At 29.5% G+C, this 19,704-nt stretch overlaps 2 protein-coding genes across 2 annotated transcripts; one reads left to right on the forward strand and one right to left on the reverse strand.

Annotated features, from left to right (window-relative positions):
- Positions 1-6,696: 6,696 nt before the first annotated feature.
- LOC106764570 (WUSCHEL-related homeobox 5) lies at positions 6,697-7,746 on the forward strand. The gene is made up of 2 exons (XM_014648839.2): positions 6,697-7,095; positions 7,240-7,746. Exons 1-2 carry the CDS (start codon positions 6,747-6,749, stop codon positions 7,443-7,445), a joined length of 555 nt encoding a protein of 184 aa, XP_014504325.1. The 5' UTR covers positions 6,697-6,746; the 3' UTR covers positions 7,446-7,746.
- A 6,678-nt stretch (positions 7,747-14,424) lies between these two features.
- Positions 14,425-16,284, reverse strand: LOC106765367 (uncharacterized acetyltransferase At3g50280). Its single transcript, XM_014649951.2, has one exon. It carries the CDS (start codon positions 16,189-16,191, stop codon positions 14,728-14,730), a length of 1,464 nt encoding a protein of 487 aa, XP_014505437.1. The 5' UTR covers positions 16,192-16,284; the 3' UTR covers positions 14,425-14,727.
- Positions 16,285-19,704: the final 3,420 nt, after the last annotated feature.

Here is a 19,704-nt window from a genome sequence, read left to right on the forward strand (position 1 = left end):
TTTTAGTAATATAATTATTATAATAATAATAATTATATTTTAATAATTATTAAAATATAAAAAATATTAAATAATATTAGATTCTTAAATTAAATTAAAGAGTTATTAAAATATAAATAAAAAGTTTTTAAAACAATTTAAAAAGGACGTAGAGTTAAAAAATGTAAGATTATTCTGAATAGAAAGAAAAAAAAGTAAAAAATATAATTATTAAAGTTAAAAAATAAAGTTTTGAAAAAGTTAGAAATACAAGATTAGGTGTTGGACGTGCATGATGAAACACCTTACTTTAAATAGAAAGTAAAAAATAAAAATGATATTTACTAAAGTTAAAAATAAATTTTTGAAAAAATTGGAGGTGGAGGTGGAGGATGAAACCTTTGGAATTACAGGATGAAACACCCATATGAAAATAACTGAATAAAAGTGTTTTTGTGAGGGAGTTAAAAGAGGATAAAAGAATTTTTTTTAAGTGAAATAGCGAAATTAAAATTTGTTTTTGTTGAAAACTTTGTTACATTTTTTTTCTAAATTTTAAAATAAATAAAAATATTATTTTAATCTAATTATATTAAACTTTTTTGACATATCAAATACATTTTTTAATTGAGTTTAAATAAGTAATGTGAACATTTCAAAAAAAAATTAATATAACTGAGTTAAAAGTATTATATCAATTCATTTTTAAAATTTAAAAATTAAAAACATATTTTATCCTTGAAATATTGACCGTTATTTTAAAATGTCTCAAAGTTTGATTTAATATCAAATTTCAATTATTTGCATGGAAGTTTAAAAATTACAAATATTAAATAAGTGTTAATATACAGTAGAATTAAAACCCTCTATTATCATTATTCTACTTCGTTCCATGAGAATTATATGATTAAAAGGTATACCGGTATAGTAATGTATACATAAAATAATTACATGCACCCAATTTATTCATTAATTTTCATCCTTATTTATTAACAATTTTATTCGAAAGCAAAAACAAAAACATATCATGTATAAATATTAGTACTTAATATTACAACTATTAAATTTAATATTTAATCATTAAAGCTATATATAAATAATTTTTGGGTTAAATATGTTTTTAGTCCCGTATTTAGGAGCGATTTTGGTTTTAATCCCTCTTTCAGACTAAGGTACAATTTAGTCCTTCAACTTTAAAAAACTCTGCTTTTAGTCATTTTTATCAAATTTTTTTAACTTTATTTACTGCTTCAAACGCCTTTCTCAGTTAACATTAAAACAAAAATGTGTCAAACAGTGTAAACAATCCAAATGCTATAATGAAACGTGCTTAAAACAGCAAATATAAAGTTAAAAAAATTCGGTAAAAAGGACTAAAAACAGAGTTTTCTAAAGTTGAAGCACTAAAATGTAGCATAGTTTGAAAGAGGGACTAAAACAAAAATCGCCCCAAAATATAGGAACTAAAAACATATTTAACCATAATTTGTTACAGTAACTTAATTTTGCATTAAATACAACTAATATTGTGAAGTTCAATTACATCTAAAAAATGAAATAGAAATAATTATCAGTCATGTTAAACAAAATTTAAGTCTTATATATATATATATATATATATAGTTATTGCTTTAAATTGAAATGAATATATTTCAAATCCTCATTTTTAATTAGCATCCCATAACTAAATAGAATTTAAAACAGCAGAAGTTAATGTACTAAATATAATATTTTTAAAATTTTAAATTTAGTCAATATATGTAAGTTATTAATTTTCATGATTTTTTTAAATTAGCTAATCTAAAATTATTGACATATATGTTTTATATTATTGTAATGTTTAACACATATGTCTATACTATTCAAATTTATCAAAGTTAATATTTAATAAATAATTAATTTATAAAGACAATGGAAGATAAAATCAAAGAAATTCTTTTATAATGTTTATTGTGCCAGCTTTTTTTAATTTTAAATTATATATATATATATATATATATATATATATATTAAATAAAAATATTTATTATCTTTATATATTAAATTATTCAATTATAATTAATAATTGAAACTTAATTGATTACATTACTTGATAAATAACCTTTACATATGCCATATACATAACTGCCAATGACACCCTGGAATCTGCAAATCTGACTATGATTGTAGTACCAAGCTATTCTAGAAATAACTTATTATGACATAATTAAAGAGGTGGAAGCCTATAATTATAAACCTATAAGCCATGATACCCTTTAATTAACAATGACTGTTGTTAAAAATAAAGGCTTAATGGGGGCAAGTTTTTAGACTGTTCCGGGATTTGTAGGATTAATCATTATTGGTCATTGTAATTAATTATGCAAATAATTATAACTTGATTCCTGGGGATTGTCTGCATTATCTCTTATTATGAAACAGAAGCAAAAAGAAAAACCTTGCTTTTAGTATGGTATTCACATAATGTTTCCATCCATGCATCTCTTCACTTTAAACACACTTGCTTACACAGATTTTAACAATACATCATTAATATATGATTTTGGTTTCAGAAAGCTTGAAAGATTCCCACTAATAGTAGTGTATATGAGTGGTGGAAGCAACTTCTGCCACTAATATTGATAGACAACGTTAGTAGTTTCATATTATATATCGAATCTTTCAAGAAAACAATGAAAAATTATGTTGGAAATCTCACATTTTGATTTATGATGAGTCATTTTAATATATATATATATATATATATATATATATATATATATATATATATATATATATATATATATATATATATAGTAAATTTGTTGTTAATTGAATATATTTTATCATTTGTTATGAAAAGATTTATTATTGGTTAGATTTATTATTTCTATGTTATGGATTGGTATCAAACTATCCATACATGTTTATTTTATCTTTAAAATGTATGTTTGTTGATAAAGAAATATATTAAAAATATTAGATTAGGTGTAATAAATATACAAGGAGTAAGACAATAAAAGAAGTAAGAGAGACAAGAATTTAAGGTGGTTCGGTAAATATTTACAAAGGTTGCTTGTATAGCTAATACAGAGAACAATATCTCATAATATTAAGTTGAGTGATGTGAGACTAAATTAAGCTATATAATACTAACAATTTTTCTATTTGGAGTTTGATTTACATTATTCTCTAGTATAGTTGTCTTCATCATTAGTTACTCTTGAAGACCAGTTAAGACAATACAAAACCTCAACTTATTTTTTGTAATAACCTTGATCAACGTATCAAGAGGATTCCATGAACTTGGAATCTTTGACAAAAAAATAATACTTCAATTCAATGTTCTTACATATAAAATACAAAAGTGAATTTTTATAAATGTGACCAATCTACCCTGTGTTATTGTCGCGTGTGTAAAAGCATATCCATATTCTAAAGATTGTATTGTATGAGCATGGATCGAACATATAATTTTATTGTGTATAAAGAAGAAATAGTGGTGCAGTGCAGATAGATGGGAAGAATTAAATGGAAAGTTTGGAATTAAGAAAATGTGTTAATTGGGTTGCGCATGGTAGGTAACTGTTTTCGTAAAAGCAGCGACAAGAAAGTAAAAGACACGGATCATACGGAGAAGGGTGTAGCGGCCTACCTTTCTTTCTTTCACGCCTGTTGCACCATTGCATCTTCTCCCCCTTCTATTCCTAACCCTTTTTCATTTCTTTTTTTATTCTCTTTCTTCCTTATATACGTCCACAATTTCATCAACCCACCTAAAAGCAAACCACCTTTACAATTATTCATACCTAAAAGTCTTCTATTTGGGAACTATTACATTGTCACATACAAAAACTCATTTCTTTTTCATATTTATCGAGTGTTTACACCTAAGAATGATAGAAGAGACCCGCATGATTGGTGTTTCCATCCTAATTATTTAGAGATTATTTGGGTAATCATACAACATGTGTTGAGAGAGATTTTTCATTATATATAACTAATCACTTGATTATGAGAAAACATACTCGTCTGAGTCTGGTTATTAAATCCGAATCATGGACTCTGATATTACTGTTAAGATATTTATTTTTGGTGTAATTCTAAAAAACCTCTTCCAAAAAATGATGGAAGAGACCACATTGGTGTTTCCATCCTAATTATTTAGAGATTATTTGGGTAATCATACAACATGTTGATGGGTAGTCATAATTTTACTTTTAAAAGCTATTTGATTATTGTTGTAGTAATGAGAATTTTGACCATTTGCAACTTGGCAGCACATTGTTGTTTGGTATTAGGCTTAATTAGTTGCGGAAATTACTTGATAGCTGGTTTGGTGGCTAACATGAGATGTAGAGTGAACAACAGCTTGGGTCCAAAACACGTAGGAGTTAGTGCCCTAGTGCTAAGTTTCAAGGGACAAATGACACTCGTGAATAGTACAATAACATCCTCGGGAATTGTTGAAAGTGCAAAGAAGAATGTGGTCTCTGTCTTTTCTTCACTACCTCTCTCGTGTTCCTCAACCACACTATCATTATTTCTTCTTTTATTTTTCCATGCCCATTACATCATAAATCAGACAAAGTAAAAAACACTTTCAAGGTCTATCTAGGTTATACGTAGTCACATTAATTAAATAAAATTCAAATAATTAAATTTTAAATATTTTTTTTCTTCTTGCATTTATAACATGGTAAGAATGAAAAATGTTACCCCAAGTTATAAAAAGAAAAGACAGAAGACATGGAGAAAATGACGTAACATAGAAAATAAAGCAGTTCCATTGTGCTGGTCGCAAGGTGACCCTTCAAATCACTCTATTTGATGAATTGTTGTCGTCTCTAGAATTATTCCCCACGTCTTAGAAAGAAGATTCCTATGAACTCAAGTCAACTTAGTATAGGTAGTGTTTGGCTTAATTTATTTTAAAATTATTTTAAAGAAGTTCGAATAAAACATTTTTTATTTTAATTTCCATAATCTAACACATTATATTCATTTAAAAAATTACTTGGAAATATATCTGAACCTAAAATTTTTTAGAATACTAATAATATTTAACTTTAAATACAATTATAAAATAAATAATTAAAGAGAGAATACTTTGATAATTTTAGAAGAAAAAAAAAAGAAATATGCCAAAGAAAACTTTTAAAAGTAGTTCAAAGTAGATCTTTTAAAATATTTAATAATCTTATACTTATTAAAAGATATAATTCAAGTATTAAGTAATGGTAAAATCATACGTCATAAAATGAAAGGAAGTGTAGGAAAGGCTTAAATTATCTCTTTATATTACAATAGTTAAACATATAGAAATTCGCATATTGTATTTAGATTTTTTTTTTTTAAGTTAGAGCAAAACTTCAGAAAATAAAATACAAAAATTATGATTTTTAACAGAAAGAAAAAAAAAATTGGTTAAGTTTGTAATAAAATTTCGTTCATAAAGCTTTTTTAATAAATAATCTTTTCATTTTTAGTCTAATTACAGTTTTGTATTTTATTTGTTATTTGAATTCTCACTTTTGCAGGAAATGTAACATTAACTATTTATACGATCAATACAAGTATGCTAGGAAATTTTTTGACATTAACTATTTACACTCAAATATATGAACTAAAGACTTTTCTTAGCATTAATATTTGTTGTTGATCTTTGCCAGTTAAACGAATCACCAACAAGTGCTTAACTTAAGTTCAATTTAGGCAGCAGGATTAATTAGCAATAAATATTTTACACTAACATTATATAATTAAAATGTTAAGTGTTTGTTGAAGATTTCACACTTATTAGTAACATAGTCAAAATATTGTGTACAAGTGAAGGACTTATGCTATATTCTATACCAGCTTTTGGAGTTGATAGATGCCAAACTCATTATAAGATAAATAGTATAATACAACGCTAACTTTTAACTATTCTCCATGAACTTTAGCGGGCAACCGTTTCTTTTTAAAAGCAAAGTTTGGCTTGAGTCACATGTCTTCATGAAATTGGATTACTTTGACAATTAATGCTGTCGAAGCACTAAGCATCAGAGATAAGAGACAATGAAAACTACACAAATGTGTATATATATATATATATATATATATATATATATATATATATATATATATATATATATATATATATATATATATATATATAACAGTATAACTTTTAGGAGTAAGTGCACACTTTACTGAAAAACACACTGTGTTGTGTCTAAGAAGAACTCGAGGAAATAAAAATAAATATAAACGAAGGAGAATGATATAAAATATGGTTAAACTTGAATTAGCGAAACTTGAAGTTCGGTGTCCCAAGACCGAAACGTTGAACAAGGGCTGCTTTTGCGCATGACTTTCTATTTCTTTATTGCCATGAAAAACAACACTGTAAATGAAACAGATCAAATACACATAATGTGGTATATTTTTTATACGCATTTTCATGGAAAAATATAACAGTTATGCCCTATTTTATAGGTGTATAACTGTTCATTGCTCAAAATAATAACAATTATGCAGTGTTTTCATGAAAAGAAACACAAAGGAACATAAAAAAATGGTCCCTCATGTTCTCTAAATTCAAAGAAGACAGAATGTTGATTGTAAGATCTGTGATCCCCACAAAGCAATGCAACAAAAAATAAAAGGACAAAGATTTTGACATTAGATTAATGAGTTAGGGTATTATATATTTATATATATGCACACGGATTGGTATCTTTATGGTTCAGATAATCTCAGAAGTGATAAAGTTGAGTTCAGAAGCACAGAGAGAGAAGCAAAACATGGACGAGGGCATGTCAGGCTTTTGCATGAGATCAGGAAGTGTTCGTGGGAAAAGTGGAAGCACTACTTCTTCTGCCACTGGCACCAAGTGTGGGCGTTGGAATCCCACAACTGAACAGGTTAAACTTCTAACTGAACTCTTCAGGTCAGGGCTCCGAACCCCAAGCACTGACCAGATTCAAAAGATCTCCACTCAGCTCAGCTTTTATGGTAAGATAGAGAGCAAGAATGTCTTCTATTGGTTTCAGAACCATAAGGCCAGAGAAAGACAGAAGCGCCGCAAGCTCTCCTTTGATGACAAGGATGTCGTCATTCGTAGACAAAACTCCTTCAACATTTCCTCACAAAGTAAGTATATTAAATCTATTTCGATAAGTTTTTCATTTCATTTCATGTAATATTTCATGTAATATTAAGAAGTAAACTTTAAACCTAACTCGACTCGTGTTACTTCATTTCAAGTGTTTTTGAGACTTTTCCTTATTGTTGTAGGTCTTGCTGATATGTATAGAGTTTCAGAGCCAGATAGGGTGATTGAGACGCTTCAACTCTTTCCCATAAACTCCTTTGGGGAATCTGAAGCAGAGAACCTGAGGTTACATGGAAATGAATATAGGGATAGTAGTAGAATGTTTTCATGCACGATGGATGAAGAAATAGAGCACCCACCATTGGAGCTGCGCTTGAGCTTTCTGTAAAATGGTGGTGGAAGGCAAGAAGATTTATAATAAATTCATTGTTGTTACTTGGTAGAATTAGGTTTGGCATAAAGGAAACATTTAGGGGTGTATTATGGACCGTTAAGACAATATGTAATTTATCAGATTAATATTTAGCTAGTGATGCTAAATGCATAGACATTCTCCTCATGCTCCTTCATTTTGGTTTTATCTCACTGATTACACTTTGTTGGATTATAGTCGGATAATAGAATATTATGTAGGATGGCTTGGGATTCTAATTTCTATCCTCATGAGATGTCTCATCTTGGAATTCTTAAACGACAACATTAGTACTTTACTGTTCTACAAGTTACAAATGGGTCGTAGTCATACCTCGGGTCTGATTCCATCTTTGAATATCATGAGCAACATATAATATATATAATATATATAATGCAAAAGCAAGGTATTGTAGCTAACCAAGATGGGATGTCATTCATTGTTACTGTTAATTTTAATCGGGAGAGGGACTTGGATAATTATGAAGACAAGTGGTTTTACTCGGACACACATGCATCTAAGGAAGCTGGCTTGTCACTTGCAAGTGCAAATTTTCAGTGATAATTGTTACTATGAAAGCACTGAACGGATGATGTCTGCAAATTTTCAGTGATAATTGTTAACTATGGAAAGGACTCAACGATGATGTGCAAAAAAGTGTCTTATAACTGCTTGGTCCCAATAACAGTCCAATAGAGTTAAGACGTAATTAATGTTATAACCAGGTGAGTAGTTAAGATTTGTATTAATGATCATTAAAAAATAAATTAATGAGTTAGATTCTAATAAATTCTATAATTATAAGATTAATTTCAAAATAAACTCACATTTTTCCTTAATAGAATTACTAAACACCTGTAAAAAAATTTTGACTTGAATATAAGAGTGTATTTTACAAGTCATTCCACACTGATTGGTGGACACTTTATCCTCGTCTTAGCAGAAACAATAATAAATCATGTAAATTAGTATGAATTGAATATCTATAATTGTATCAAAGCAAATTCAAGTGCCAAGAACTTCTACGACTATGATGTCAGTGACACGAATGATCTAAAGTAGTGAAAATCTTGTTCTGTTAAACTCAACAGATGTCCCACTTTTTATCTCCTTCTAAAACTTGGTTTTTGGAAAGTATTCCAAAATACAAACTAATATTCTAGATTTCCAAGGAATTAATATTTCAAAATTGCTTCCAAAACTGTTAAAAAATTAACATATTTTTAAAGATAATTTTCAGGATGTTTTTTAAAATTTCAATATTCTACAATGTATTTTACAAAATAAATAATAAAAATTATAAAATTGACAAGTTGAAATAAAAGTCGCCGTGATGATTCATGAAGAGGCCCAGTGGTCACTATTGAAGGCTTTCTTACAAGCCCCATAGCTAGCATGGCCAGAAGCCCGTCAAGTTATGATTGTATTTCCGTAAAGCCCAAAATTGTGACATTATATAAGGAACAGAGAACCATATAGCTAAACAAAATTCGAAAAATGACAAAAACTAAAAGTACAAAAAGGACGTGCATTAACGGATAAACTTGAAACAAGAAGATGATGAAAAAAAAAATCAAAGAGAACGATGAAAACGATGTTTTGATAAAAAAAAATCTGAGAGATGAATAAGACAGTGATTTTAATATCTAATTAAAAATCAAATGAGACAAATTAACATTAATTTTTTTATTATAATATATTTTTCTATTTTAAAAATATCAACAACACAAAAAAAGTATAAATCTTACACAACATTCTTACTGAAATAAAAATTATAAATTGTTTAAAAAATATAGCAATAAAATTCATACAAAAATAAATATATATTATATTAATGTTACAATCATGGTTATCAAACTTGCGAGTTAATTCATTAATTGGGACGAATTTACATGTTTATTCTGTACTTCCGAGTTAATGCAAAAGCAAATTTAGATTTGGTGTAGAATAAGTAGGTTCAATGGTAAATCAGAAAGCTTAACTAAAATCTTGACCTTGCTTTCGATTTGGAGAGCTCGTGAAGATTTTTTTATTGTAAAATGAAGTCATTTTTAGGATTCATATTCTTCCGTCTCGTGCAATTTATATAACACTTTGCTCTCCTTGTTGTTTCAGATTTCTGTCAGTCATCATCATAGTTTTGATCGTTGTCACCTAAGGTCGTCATTGCTTGTATGGGTTATCGTCTCTCGCCTTTGCTCGCAGTGAGTCATGTCTTTGTTCCGCACCTCGCCCTTGTTTTGTTTTTCACTTCGGGTATTAGTGTTTGGTCCCTTACTCACCCTTATGTAAATTTTTTGTGTTTGTAGCTTAGGCTCGTCGTTAACAATCCAATGAAAAGATCAGTACCAGATTTAGCAGAAAGGAGAAAATTAATTTGCAATTTGTTGAATTTTATTTTGTTAGAGGATTTTTTGGAATAGAAGATGAAAAGGAATGCATAAAAACATTAAATCCTAGGGAATGGTGGGAGAGGTCTTTCGGATGTGAGCGTCGTAATTGGAACTCGTTTCACTTAGATTATTTTTAATTTATAATTTTCTTTATTAAGTTTATATCTTTCCTAAAAATTTGATATTTGATTTTATATATATACTAAGAGAAGAAATTGTTTGCATTAGAAAAAAAAAAGATGAACGGGATTTAGTTTATGTAATGTATAACTTGAAGTTGAAAAGTAGACAAATTCAAAAAATTATTGTTCTTTCATTTGATGATATTGAATTAGATGATAAATGGATAACTAAAGAGACAAATAATGTTGTTGAAAATGAACAAAATGAATATGCAAATGGAAATGATGGTGAAAATGATCACTTAGATAGAACAACAAAAGAACCCGTTCTAGATGCTCTCGATCTTGATAACATAACTTGGAGACAATGAGTATACACAATTATGATAAGGAGAAGAGTTACATGAAGATGATGCCATTAGAGGATTAAACATAAACACTTGACATTTCAATTTATATTTTAATATTTTTATAAAATTATATAATTTTGTAAACTTATTTGAATTAAAAAGTTATTCATGTAAAATAAATTCGTATGAGTTTACAATACAAGTTGAGTTTATTAGATTATGAGGAGTTTGTGTAACTTTTGAGTTTGACAATCTAATTACAATGTTGCATACATATTATTTTTATAAATGAATATAAAGTTGATTTATTGATCCTTTGAGTGATAGTTTTTGATTATATATGTTGAAATTTTGACATGTTTGGAGATAGAAGAAGACAAAGTGGTTTTAAATGAGATGGATAAAAGTTGATGTTGAAAAGAAGTTGGTGAAGGGTATAGGGTGGGCGGTGTTCGGCTCTTTAATTTGCACATGAGATTGACCGATGAGAATGAATGGAAAATGGTGTGTGAAATGATATTGACCTTTGCTTGCAGATAGCAGAATTGAAAACTGCATTGGCATAAAAGTACTGCATTCAAAGTGAGGCACTTCCATGCATGCATCCACTCGGTTCATTGTACGAGCAGTTGCCCTATTCCATCAGATACCTCCAAAAACCTAATGCCTTCTCTATATTTTCTGCTGACTATTACTCTCTCCCAATATTCTACTATATGTCGGCATACCAATGCCTAGGCTTCTACTACATACACATGTGGGGCTTCTACACTTTTGCAAACTTTCCTCTGTTTCTTCATTCTAATAATTTAATGCTATATTACAATTATAGAAAATTTATTAAGAAATATTAAGACATATTGCTAAAAAATATAAGTTAATTTCTTGCATTAATTATGTCCACACTCGTTAGAAATTCGAATTTGTTTTTAGATGATTGTCCAATATTCTTTATTCTCACTAAAAGTTATTTAAGATCCACTCCAAACAAAATTTATATAGTCTTTTGCAGTGTACTTAGTACAATATGCTACTTCTCTTTCTAATAAGTACAGTGTTGCTTGTCATGTTATTGTAACAAAGAAAAAGAATAACATATACTACTTATTTAAAATTTTAAGAAAATTTTATTTTTGTATGTAAACACGACTTTGTAGAACAAATTCGAATTGCTGATGAATTCTATGACTTTGTAGATCGATAGTGTCGGCTTAATGTAAAAAACTGTTCCGACATATTCTGATAATGGAAATAGACTCCATATTAAAAAGTAATTTGTATTTTTTTCAGTAATATTTGGCATAAATTGAATGAGTTTTTAACTATCTTTCATAATTATTTAACGTTTTAAATCAGAATTTTTTCTTATTTTCTTCTTCTATAAGTACATATAAATAAATTTCTCAAAACATACATATAGTTATATTAGAGAAAACTTTCACTATGATGATAATAACATTATTTTTTTTTTATAATAACATAGTAATGAAGTAAAATAATTCTATAAACATAATGTGAGATAAAAAGATTAATATAACTTATTTTTCTCTTATATAAACTTAGTTTTGACCTGAATTAATAGATTTAACCTTGTCCCTCATCAATACTGGTTTGTGTGTATCCGATCCAACGTATATAAATTTAAAAAATAAATTTAGAAAGTCTTTTATTATTTTTATTAATTTGAATTTTTTATCAATATTTTATTACAAATATAATAAATAATAAAAAATATTAAATTAATAATTTACTATTTTTTACAACCAAATATGAAAGTATCTAATAATTTTATTAATTTAAAATAGATCACGAAATAAAATTTGAATTATCTATTTATAAAAATATAACATTAATGAAACATTTAATTATATTCAACTTACAAATTGTAATACACAGCAGTACAAAGTTTTTTTTTTTTTTTTTAAAAAAAAATATTTGATAGAGTAGTTGAAGATGTTTACTCTTACATTATTTTCTTCATATAAAGTATGGTAGATTGAGATAGTTTAGTCAACTTACGCTTATAAATTGTGAGAACAATTCAATTAACACAAAAACTATATTTAATATAGTACTATATATAAAAAATAGTTGGACTAACATAATAATACTAGTTAGCAAGATGGTCAAAGGAAAAGAAATTTTGGCATAAAGAAAAAAGAGTTGTTCTCAGTATCCATCCATCATGTAGGATATTTTTTTATGAATAGTTAACTAACGGAAATGTCAAAGATATTAGTTAAAGAATTAAAAACATTTATTTATGAGATTTCACATTGAATCACTAACAATAATTTTCTTACTAAAATATTTCTATTTTGAATTTCTTAATGAAGGACACATGTCATCTTTTGTCTTTTAAAATTAAAAAATAAGTAAATGAAATAAGTTATTTTGTCCCTCGAACATATACAATATTAAATTTAAATTATGATTGTTTACGTTATTTTTTTCTTTTCTATTATGAGATAGTTGTTTAAAAATGATAATTTGGTTGAATTTAAATTAAAAGGTAGAAATACAATTACGTGAAAAGGGTTTTTTGTTTGATTTCTGTACTATCATATCATAGTTGGGACATTTCTTTCTGTTTCCGTTTATTTTCACCAGAATCAAAAAGCTTTGCAGTTATGTAACTGTCTTCATGCTGTTGTCGAAGGACAAAATACCCCTCTTGCTTCCTGATTTGACAAAATCAAAATAATTATGTCGCAGGATTAGCTTAAGCTTATTTTAAGCTGAATTCATTTTTTATGCTTGTCTGATTTTGCTCCAACTAACGACGTTGTTGTTATCCTAATCCCATATTATCTATTTTTCCTTTTCTTCCAAGTTTGATGTCACTGCTTATTTAGCTGTATGTGTTGTGTGGAATAATTTAAAAAGATAATATTTTTAATGAAATAATTTAGAATATATTTTGTTTATGCTGAAATGGGTCGAGAATAATTTTTGTGCGGTACTCCTTTTGGATGTTTCGCTTTCATTCTGTTTTGAATGATGGATTAGGAATTGTTTTACAGAAGACACTCTGATACTTAAGTTAGAATTTTTTTAAAATTTAAAGTAATTTAATTATGGAAAAAAAATCTTTTATCTCAAAATTAAATATATGTTTATAGAGTTTAAAAGAATTTGACTAATTAATTTATCTTTTAATAATTATTAATGTTAATTTTAATTAGTGTGTAATAATAAATACCGTATTGATAATGTTTTAACTTTATTCAACTGCCATGGATCCATGGCAAAATTCTTTTATGTACCGATCGATCGGTTCACTTGACTCCGCATGTAGAAATAACCGTATCGGTGAAATCTGACCTTATAATAAAATATTTGTATCTGAAAATGAACAGAGTAGGTGTAATATTTACTAGTGTATATGGAGTGGTGGGGTTTTGACAGTGTCGGGAGTATTGTCTCTGACTGTGTCTTATGTTGGCCTTTTGCTGGTATAACATAATAGCTTCCCCGAAATGAGAGAGAGACAGAAGCAATAATCAAAGGTGACAGCAAAACAAATTTCATTTATGAGGAAAGTGGAGCAAGTTGTTGTTGTGTGTGTCCGAAAACTTTGTACATCTGAATTTGGTTGATATAAATCGTGTATGTGATATTGACATTGAGTGCATGTGAATTGGCAAGGAGGTTAGAATACCAATAGGAAAAAGTTTCTTTTAATAACTTTTTTTTGACAACGCATACATGGTAATCTATGATTGGTCCGTTTCAAATATTTTTTAAATATAAATTCAAATAAACTAATAAAATAATAACACATGTCTTATTATCAAAAAATTATTAAAAAAAAATTATCAAAATATCATTGTCTATGCCAATAAAAGCGCTACACTCACTTCAATAGTCGAGTCTTCTAAAACGTTCAACTTATATTATCCAGTACGGCAGTACTTACTATCCAAAACCTTCTTCAATTTATATCAGTCTTCAACATTCACACTCTTTCAACAACTCTTAATTATAATACTTCTTTACCTCTTAACGTGCTTCATATGCTGCTTGCTAGTATTAGATAGAGAGAATCAAATCAATTGTCTCATGCTTTTTAAAACATTAAGATCCCAAGTTAATTGGCGAAAATCATTTTATATTAAATTATAATAATTTATTATTACAACTGTCTTTGAAAACTCTATGATGCTCGAAGAGAAAAGGAAACAATTTTGATAAGCTGAAAAACATGGACGACATCATACTCAATTAAAAACAGATAAAAAAACGCTAAAAAAATAACATTTTATGTCACAATGATACAGCCCCCAATCCCGAATTAAATCATCACCGCTCCAACCAGTCCTCCTCCCAACACGAGCATGACGTGACCATGCGAGCAAGTAGTTACGCCGGATGCACCACCTTTCGACACGTGTCACAACTGACACGTTGCATATTTCGTGAATTCTGGATCAGATTCCAGCGCTTCCATGGTTTCGGGCGCTAAAACCACTTCCAAATCCACGGTTCCTGTTCCGTCTCTTCCGGGAAACGCCGAGATCTTACCGTCGAATTTGTTCGCTCTTCCACTTCTCACCGCCAGAGGTCTCCCCCACCCGAAATTGTTGTCGTACATTGGGAACCTCGGAGAACTGCCCATAGTGATGGATGCACCGTCAGGGTTCCCGAGAGGGAAGCACCTGGGTTTCTGCTCCCAATCGTCTATGAATCGCCTAACCATAGCGTTGTCGTGCGCCTTCACGTTTGCGTTCAGCTGCTCCGCGCACCACCGTAGATCCCTCGATAACACGTCACCGGCAGAAGCATACGTTGGCACGCTCTGAATCGCGTTCCCGAAGTAGTACGGTTCCAATTTTGGTTCCATTCGATGACGACAGTTAACTGCCATTCTGAACGTCGTCGTTTTGGACGCAGGCAGTTTCCTCGCGCGCGTAACCGCGCGCCACAGCAACGCGCACACTGATTGAAACGACGAAATCTCCACTGTTTCGGTAACCGTTTGAGGTTTCGAATTCGAATTCACCTTGAACCAGTTCTCCAGAATTGTGCCGGCCTTTCCGTTGTTCTCCTTCGCGTGATGAAACTGATCGTTGCTTTGCTTCCGCATAAACTCGACGGCGGTGCCGTTGCTCTCCGGCCATCGGCGGTTGTTCGTCATTGCCTTCAGCTTCTGAATCGCTTCGCGGCTGAAGCTGAAGATTCTCTCGCGCAGCGGCGCGTGAGAATCGAACGTGACCTGAGGACCGCCCTCGGGTAGGCGGAGGACGGCGTCAGAGATCAGAGCGGAGTCGCGGTGGAAGTCCGGTATATTGCGGAAGCTTTTATTCGATGCTCTGCAGAGATGGGCGAAAGTGTTGAAGAAGTTCCAGAAGGAGGTGCCGTCGGTGACGGCGTGATTGACGGCGCAGCCGATGAAGAGGCCGTCAGCGAGTTCGGTGACCTGAACGGCGAGAATCGGGGAGTAATGGCCGGTGTAGCTGACTTTTCTGTCGAAGGTGAAGAATTCCTTGAAGCATTCGTGGACGTCGAGTGTGGACAGTAGGTCGCAGACGCGGAGGGCGGCGGCATTGGCGTGTATGAAATCGACGCCGGCGTCGTTGCAAGCGATGTAAACGTAACCGTGGGAATCGGTGGTTAAACGGCCAGCTAGAGGTGGAAAGAGAGAAAGAGTGCGAGAGAGTGCGGATTTAAGAAGAGGAATTAGAGTGTGGAGTGGAATAGTGGGTTGGGTAAAGAGACATCCCTTTTGGATATAGTGGCAGGACAACATGGGGAGGTCCGAAACGGAGAGTTTGAGGTTTCCCATAGTTGAGGGTTGGTCTGGGAAGACAGTGCATTTGGAGAGGAAGGTAGGTGCAGAAGAAGCGGAAGAAGGCATGTTGTTATGCAAATTGCAATTGGATAAAAGAGATTTTTGTCTTTTTCTCTCTATGGTGTGCGTAATTGGGGTGAAGCAAGGAGTAGGGTGGGGATGGGAGAAGATGTTACAAGTGTACCTATATATAGCCACCAACAAAGTGTCTTGATGCATGCATTTTATTTTCTCGAAGCTGGACCCTCAGTCCTGTTTGCCTCCCTTTTTTTATTTTTTTATTTTTTATTTATTTTTTATTCATAATCACGATTCTGGTTGTTGTTAATCACTTTTTTATTCCTCGCCTAGCCAAGCTTATTTTAACCTTTTCAACTTTTCAACCTACCTTTTCCCACGACCTCTGTTCAAATCTCTCCAAACAAACAAATTACTTCAAACAATTTTACTTTGCCTAACTCTTTTTTCTTCAAACAACAAATCAAAATTTTGTTACCCGTTTTCTCAACATTAGAAGCCCTTTTCACTCTTTAGACAGCTGAAACTGAGAACAGTTAAGTTAAGAATATCATTCCTATACAGTACTGGAAATTATTAGCTACTAAAGGTTTGAAAAAAATCAATTATAATTGGACACATTCGATTATTCATGTTTGAAAAATCAATCATCAATCGGAACAACATTAATTATTAGAAGGGATACTATTAGACACTAATAATACAATCTATTCTCCTCTCTTACAGTGATGAATTTCCTTTATACAGGATTCAGAATCTTTTTTCTTTCTTCCATACCTCGTCTTATTTCCTTTCCCTCTTTCTAATTTTCACGATAATTCAATACACAAGTACTTCTGGAGTAACGTATAATGTTAAATATAACTTTTTTAAAATGAATGATTGATAAATGAAGATCTTTTTCCTCAAACTCTTTCTCTATCTCCTTATCTCTCTCTCTCACACACACAAAAGCACTTTCTTTCTCCTTTTTCCCATCTGTAAAACGTTTTATCTGTCCTGCAGAGTGAATTTATGATAGTAATTTTGACACTTGGAGGGTGGTGGCAGAGACACGTGGGAGTGTGTGGTGGTGGATATTATATTGTGAGAATAGAGAAAAGAGAAAAATGTTTGGATATGTTAAGTGAAAAGCAAAACAAGTATCGAAAATCCAAGAAATAAAAGATGTGATGCAAATTTGGAGATTACTATGGATCTGAAAGATTTTTCTTAAAATCCAGGAGTATCGCACACCCTATGGTGCCTGGTCTGCCCTCAAGGACACAACGCAAATATATGCCGTGCAATACCTGATCTCATTTGTCTTCTTCCTTCTTTGCTTTTCATCATTTCATTATATCACCTCAAAACAACTTTTTTTTTTTTTTTTTATAAATGCACAAAATCTCTCCTTATTAAGAAAGTATTTGGATCATGATTACCCTTAACAGTAATTGGATAAAAAACAATCATATTATATCAATTACGTCATATTTAAATCAATAAATAAAAAATAATTTGTAAATTATATAAATATATAAAATTATGATAATTATTTTTATTAAGATTTTTCAATAAGTCTAGTAAACTATTTTAGAAGTCACGATACTATTATGAGTATTTTAGACCGAATTTCAAAAAAGATAAAAAAACATTCCCTTGCAAAATATTCTTAAATGTTAAGTTAGTAAAAGAGTATGAATTGAATGAAAGTGAATAATGTTAAATTAGTAAGAGAGTATGAATTGAATGAAAGCAAATAATGTTTTGTATTGAAAATTATGTGTTTAGTGTAACTTATATAAAATTCACTAAAAAATATACCATAATAATAACAATTTGTTAATTAATGAATTTGGTTTGTTCGAATTTAATGTTTAGTAGTCATACTTTTTATACAAGATAGCTTTGCTTTGGCTAATTTTTGGACCCAATAAATGATGAAATAATTTTGATAAGAAATACCATTGATTATTACGGTAATTTAACTATGTTTAAAAGTAATAACTCAAACTTATTCTTAAATTAACATTTACTAATATTTTAATTAAGAGCTTAAGAGATCTCTAATTTAAAACATTTATTCTCATTGATTGTTGACTTTATCGTATTACTATAGAAGCTTTTATATGCACAAGAAGTTGGATATGGAATTCAAACCATCTAAGCTAGTCAAATTTATTAATATTTATTGTTAGTAAGTTTTTATGAATTCTTATTTAATATTCTATATATGTTGTAGGTTTAAAAAAACTAAAAGAAAAAAGACTTTCTCATGAGTGAAAAAGAATATGATGATGAAGGTACATTATATTCTAGAAACTAAATTTTTCAATTTGGATTATTATATTTTTTTTTAATGTATAGGTGGATCAAATGTAAGTGAAACGAGTGATAGTTTGGAAACTTAATAAATATTTTAATTATTATTAAATTTTAGTTATGTGTAATTGTTTAGTATTTATATAATTATTTGCAGTTTTTTAGTTGTTATATTTACAAAACTCTGAATTTTTTTAATATTTTATTTTTTGAAGAAAAAAGTATGTTCTTTTAATATTTAATATTTTTATAGTATAATGATTTTTATTAAAATGATTTAATTGATATTTAGAACAATAAAATAATGAATATGGGGATGGGATATGAGACAAAAATTGTATATTCATTTGATTTGGGAATAGGGATTACAACCACAAAAATTACTTTTAATGTAGGCTATTTTCGATATTTAATGTAAGAAAAAACTTCGACATCTTAGTTAGAGACATTAAATTGACGTCTATGTTCAAAACGGGCATCCAAAACATCGATCATAACGAAGTTCGACGTCCTTTAATGATGAATTTCACAGACGTCCAATTGACACCACTTTTAACAAAAAAATGACAACAATTAATATCTATTAGTCCATTAATAGATGCTAATTAATGTTAAACTATACCATAGCTGATGTCATTGATGTCCATAATACTTCCTTTTTTTTTAAATAACTTTATTGTATTTACAATTTATCTAAAACTAAGCAATTTCGAAGTTATTGATAGTCATGTAAAGTTAGAGTATTCTAGATACAACTTTTCCATAAATCAGACTTAAGAGAATCATATAAAGCTCTTCCAAAAATTTATTTACCAACATCACGTACCATATTCTTTAAATGATCACTTATTAATTCATACATAATTCATTCCTCATGACGTTGTAGGCTTGTGTAATACTTTTGCATGGCCAAGTCCAAACTTTACAACTTTTCACTATACCAAAGATGAATATAAATAATCATGCATTGTGCCCAAATCCTGAGATATTTGATCAGGACAATGGATACAATTATAAAAATATGTCTTATTCATAAATATGGTTTGTTATTAAACATATTGCAAGAACTAAAGAATTTTCTTTTCATACTCTTCATAGATGTGATGTTCATCATCTAACTTTGATTCATATTATGAAAAAATCCATCAAAAATTAAAATTATAATTTATGAATAGAATTCTGTTACCGATAAAACAAAGCATCAAATATTTGATAATTAAATACACTTATGAGGCAATATAATCTGTATATGGAGAG

Source organism: Vigna radiata, chromosome 6 (genome assembly GCF_000741045.1).
Source record: "Vigna radiata var. radiata cultivar VC1973A chromosome 6, Vradiata_ver6, whole genome shotgun sequence".
In the NCBI taxonomy this organism is placed as follows: Eukaryota; Viridiplantae; Streptophyta; class Magnoliopsida; order Fabales; family Fabaceae; genus Vigna; species Vigna radiata.

Coding starts and splice junctions, on each gene's coding strand:
- LOC106764570 (XM_014648839.2), top strand. CDS start 6,747: ATGGACGAGGGCATGTCAGGCTTTTGCATGAGATCAGGAAGTGTTCGT. Junction 7,096..7,239: donor CTTCAACATTTCCTCACAAA/GTAAGTATATTA, acceptor TTATTGTTGTAG/GTCTTGCTGATATGTATAGA.
- LOC106765367 (XM_014649951.2), bottom strand. CDS start 16,191: ATGCCTTCTTCCGCTTCTTCTGCACCTACCTTCCTCTCCAAATGCACT.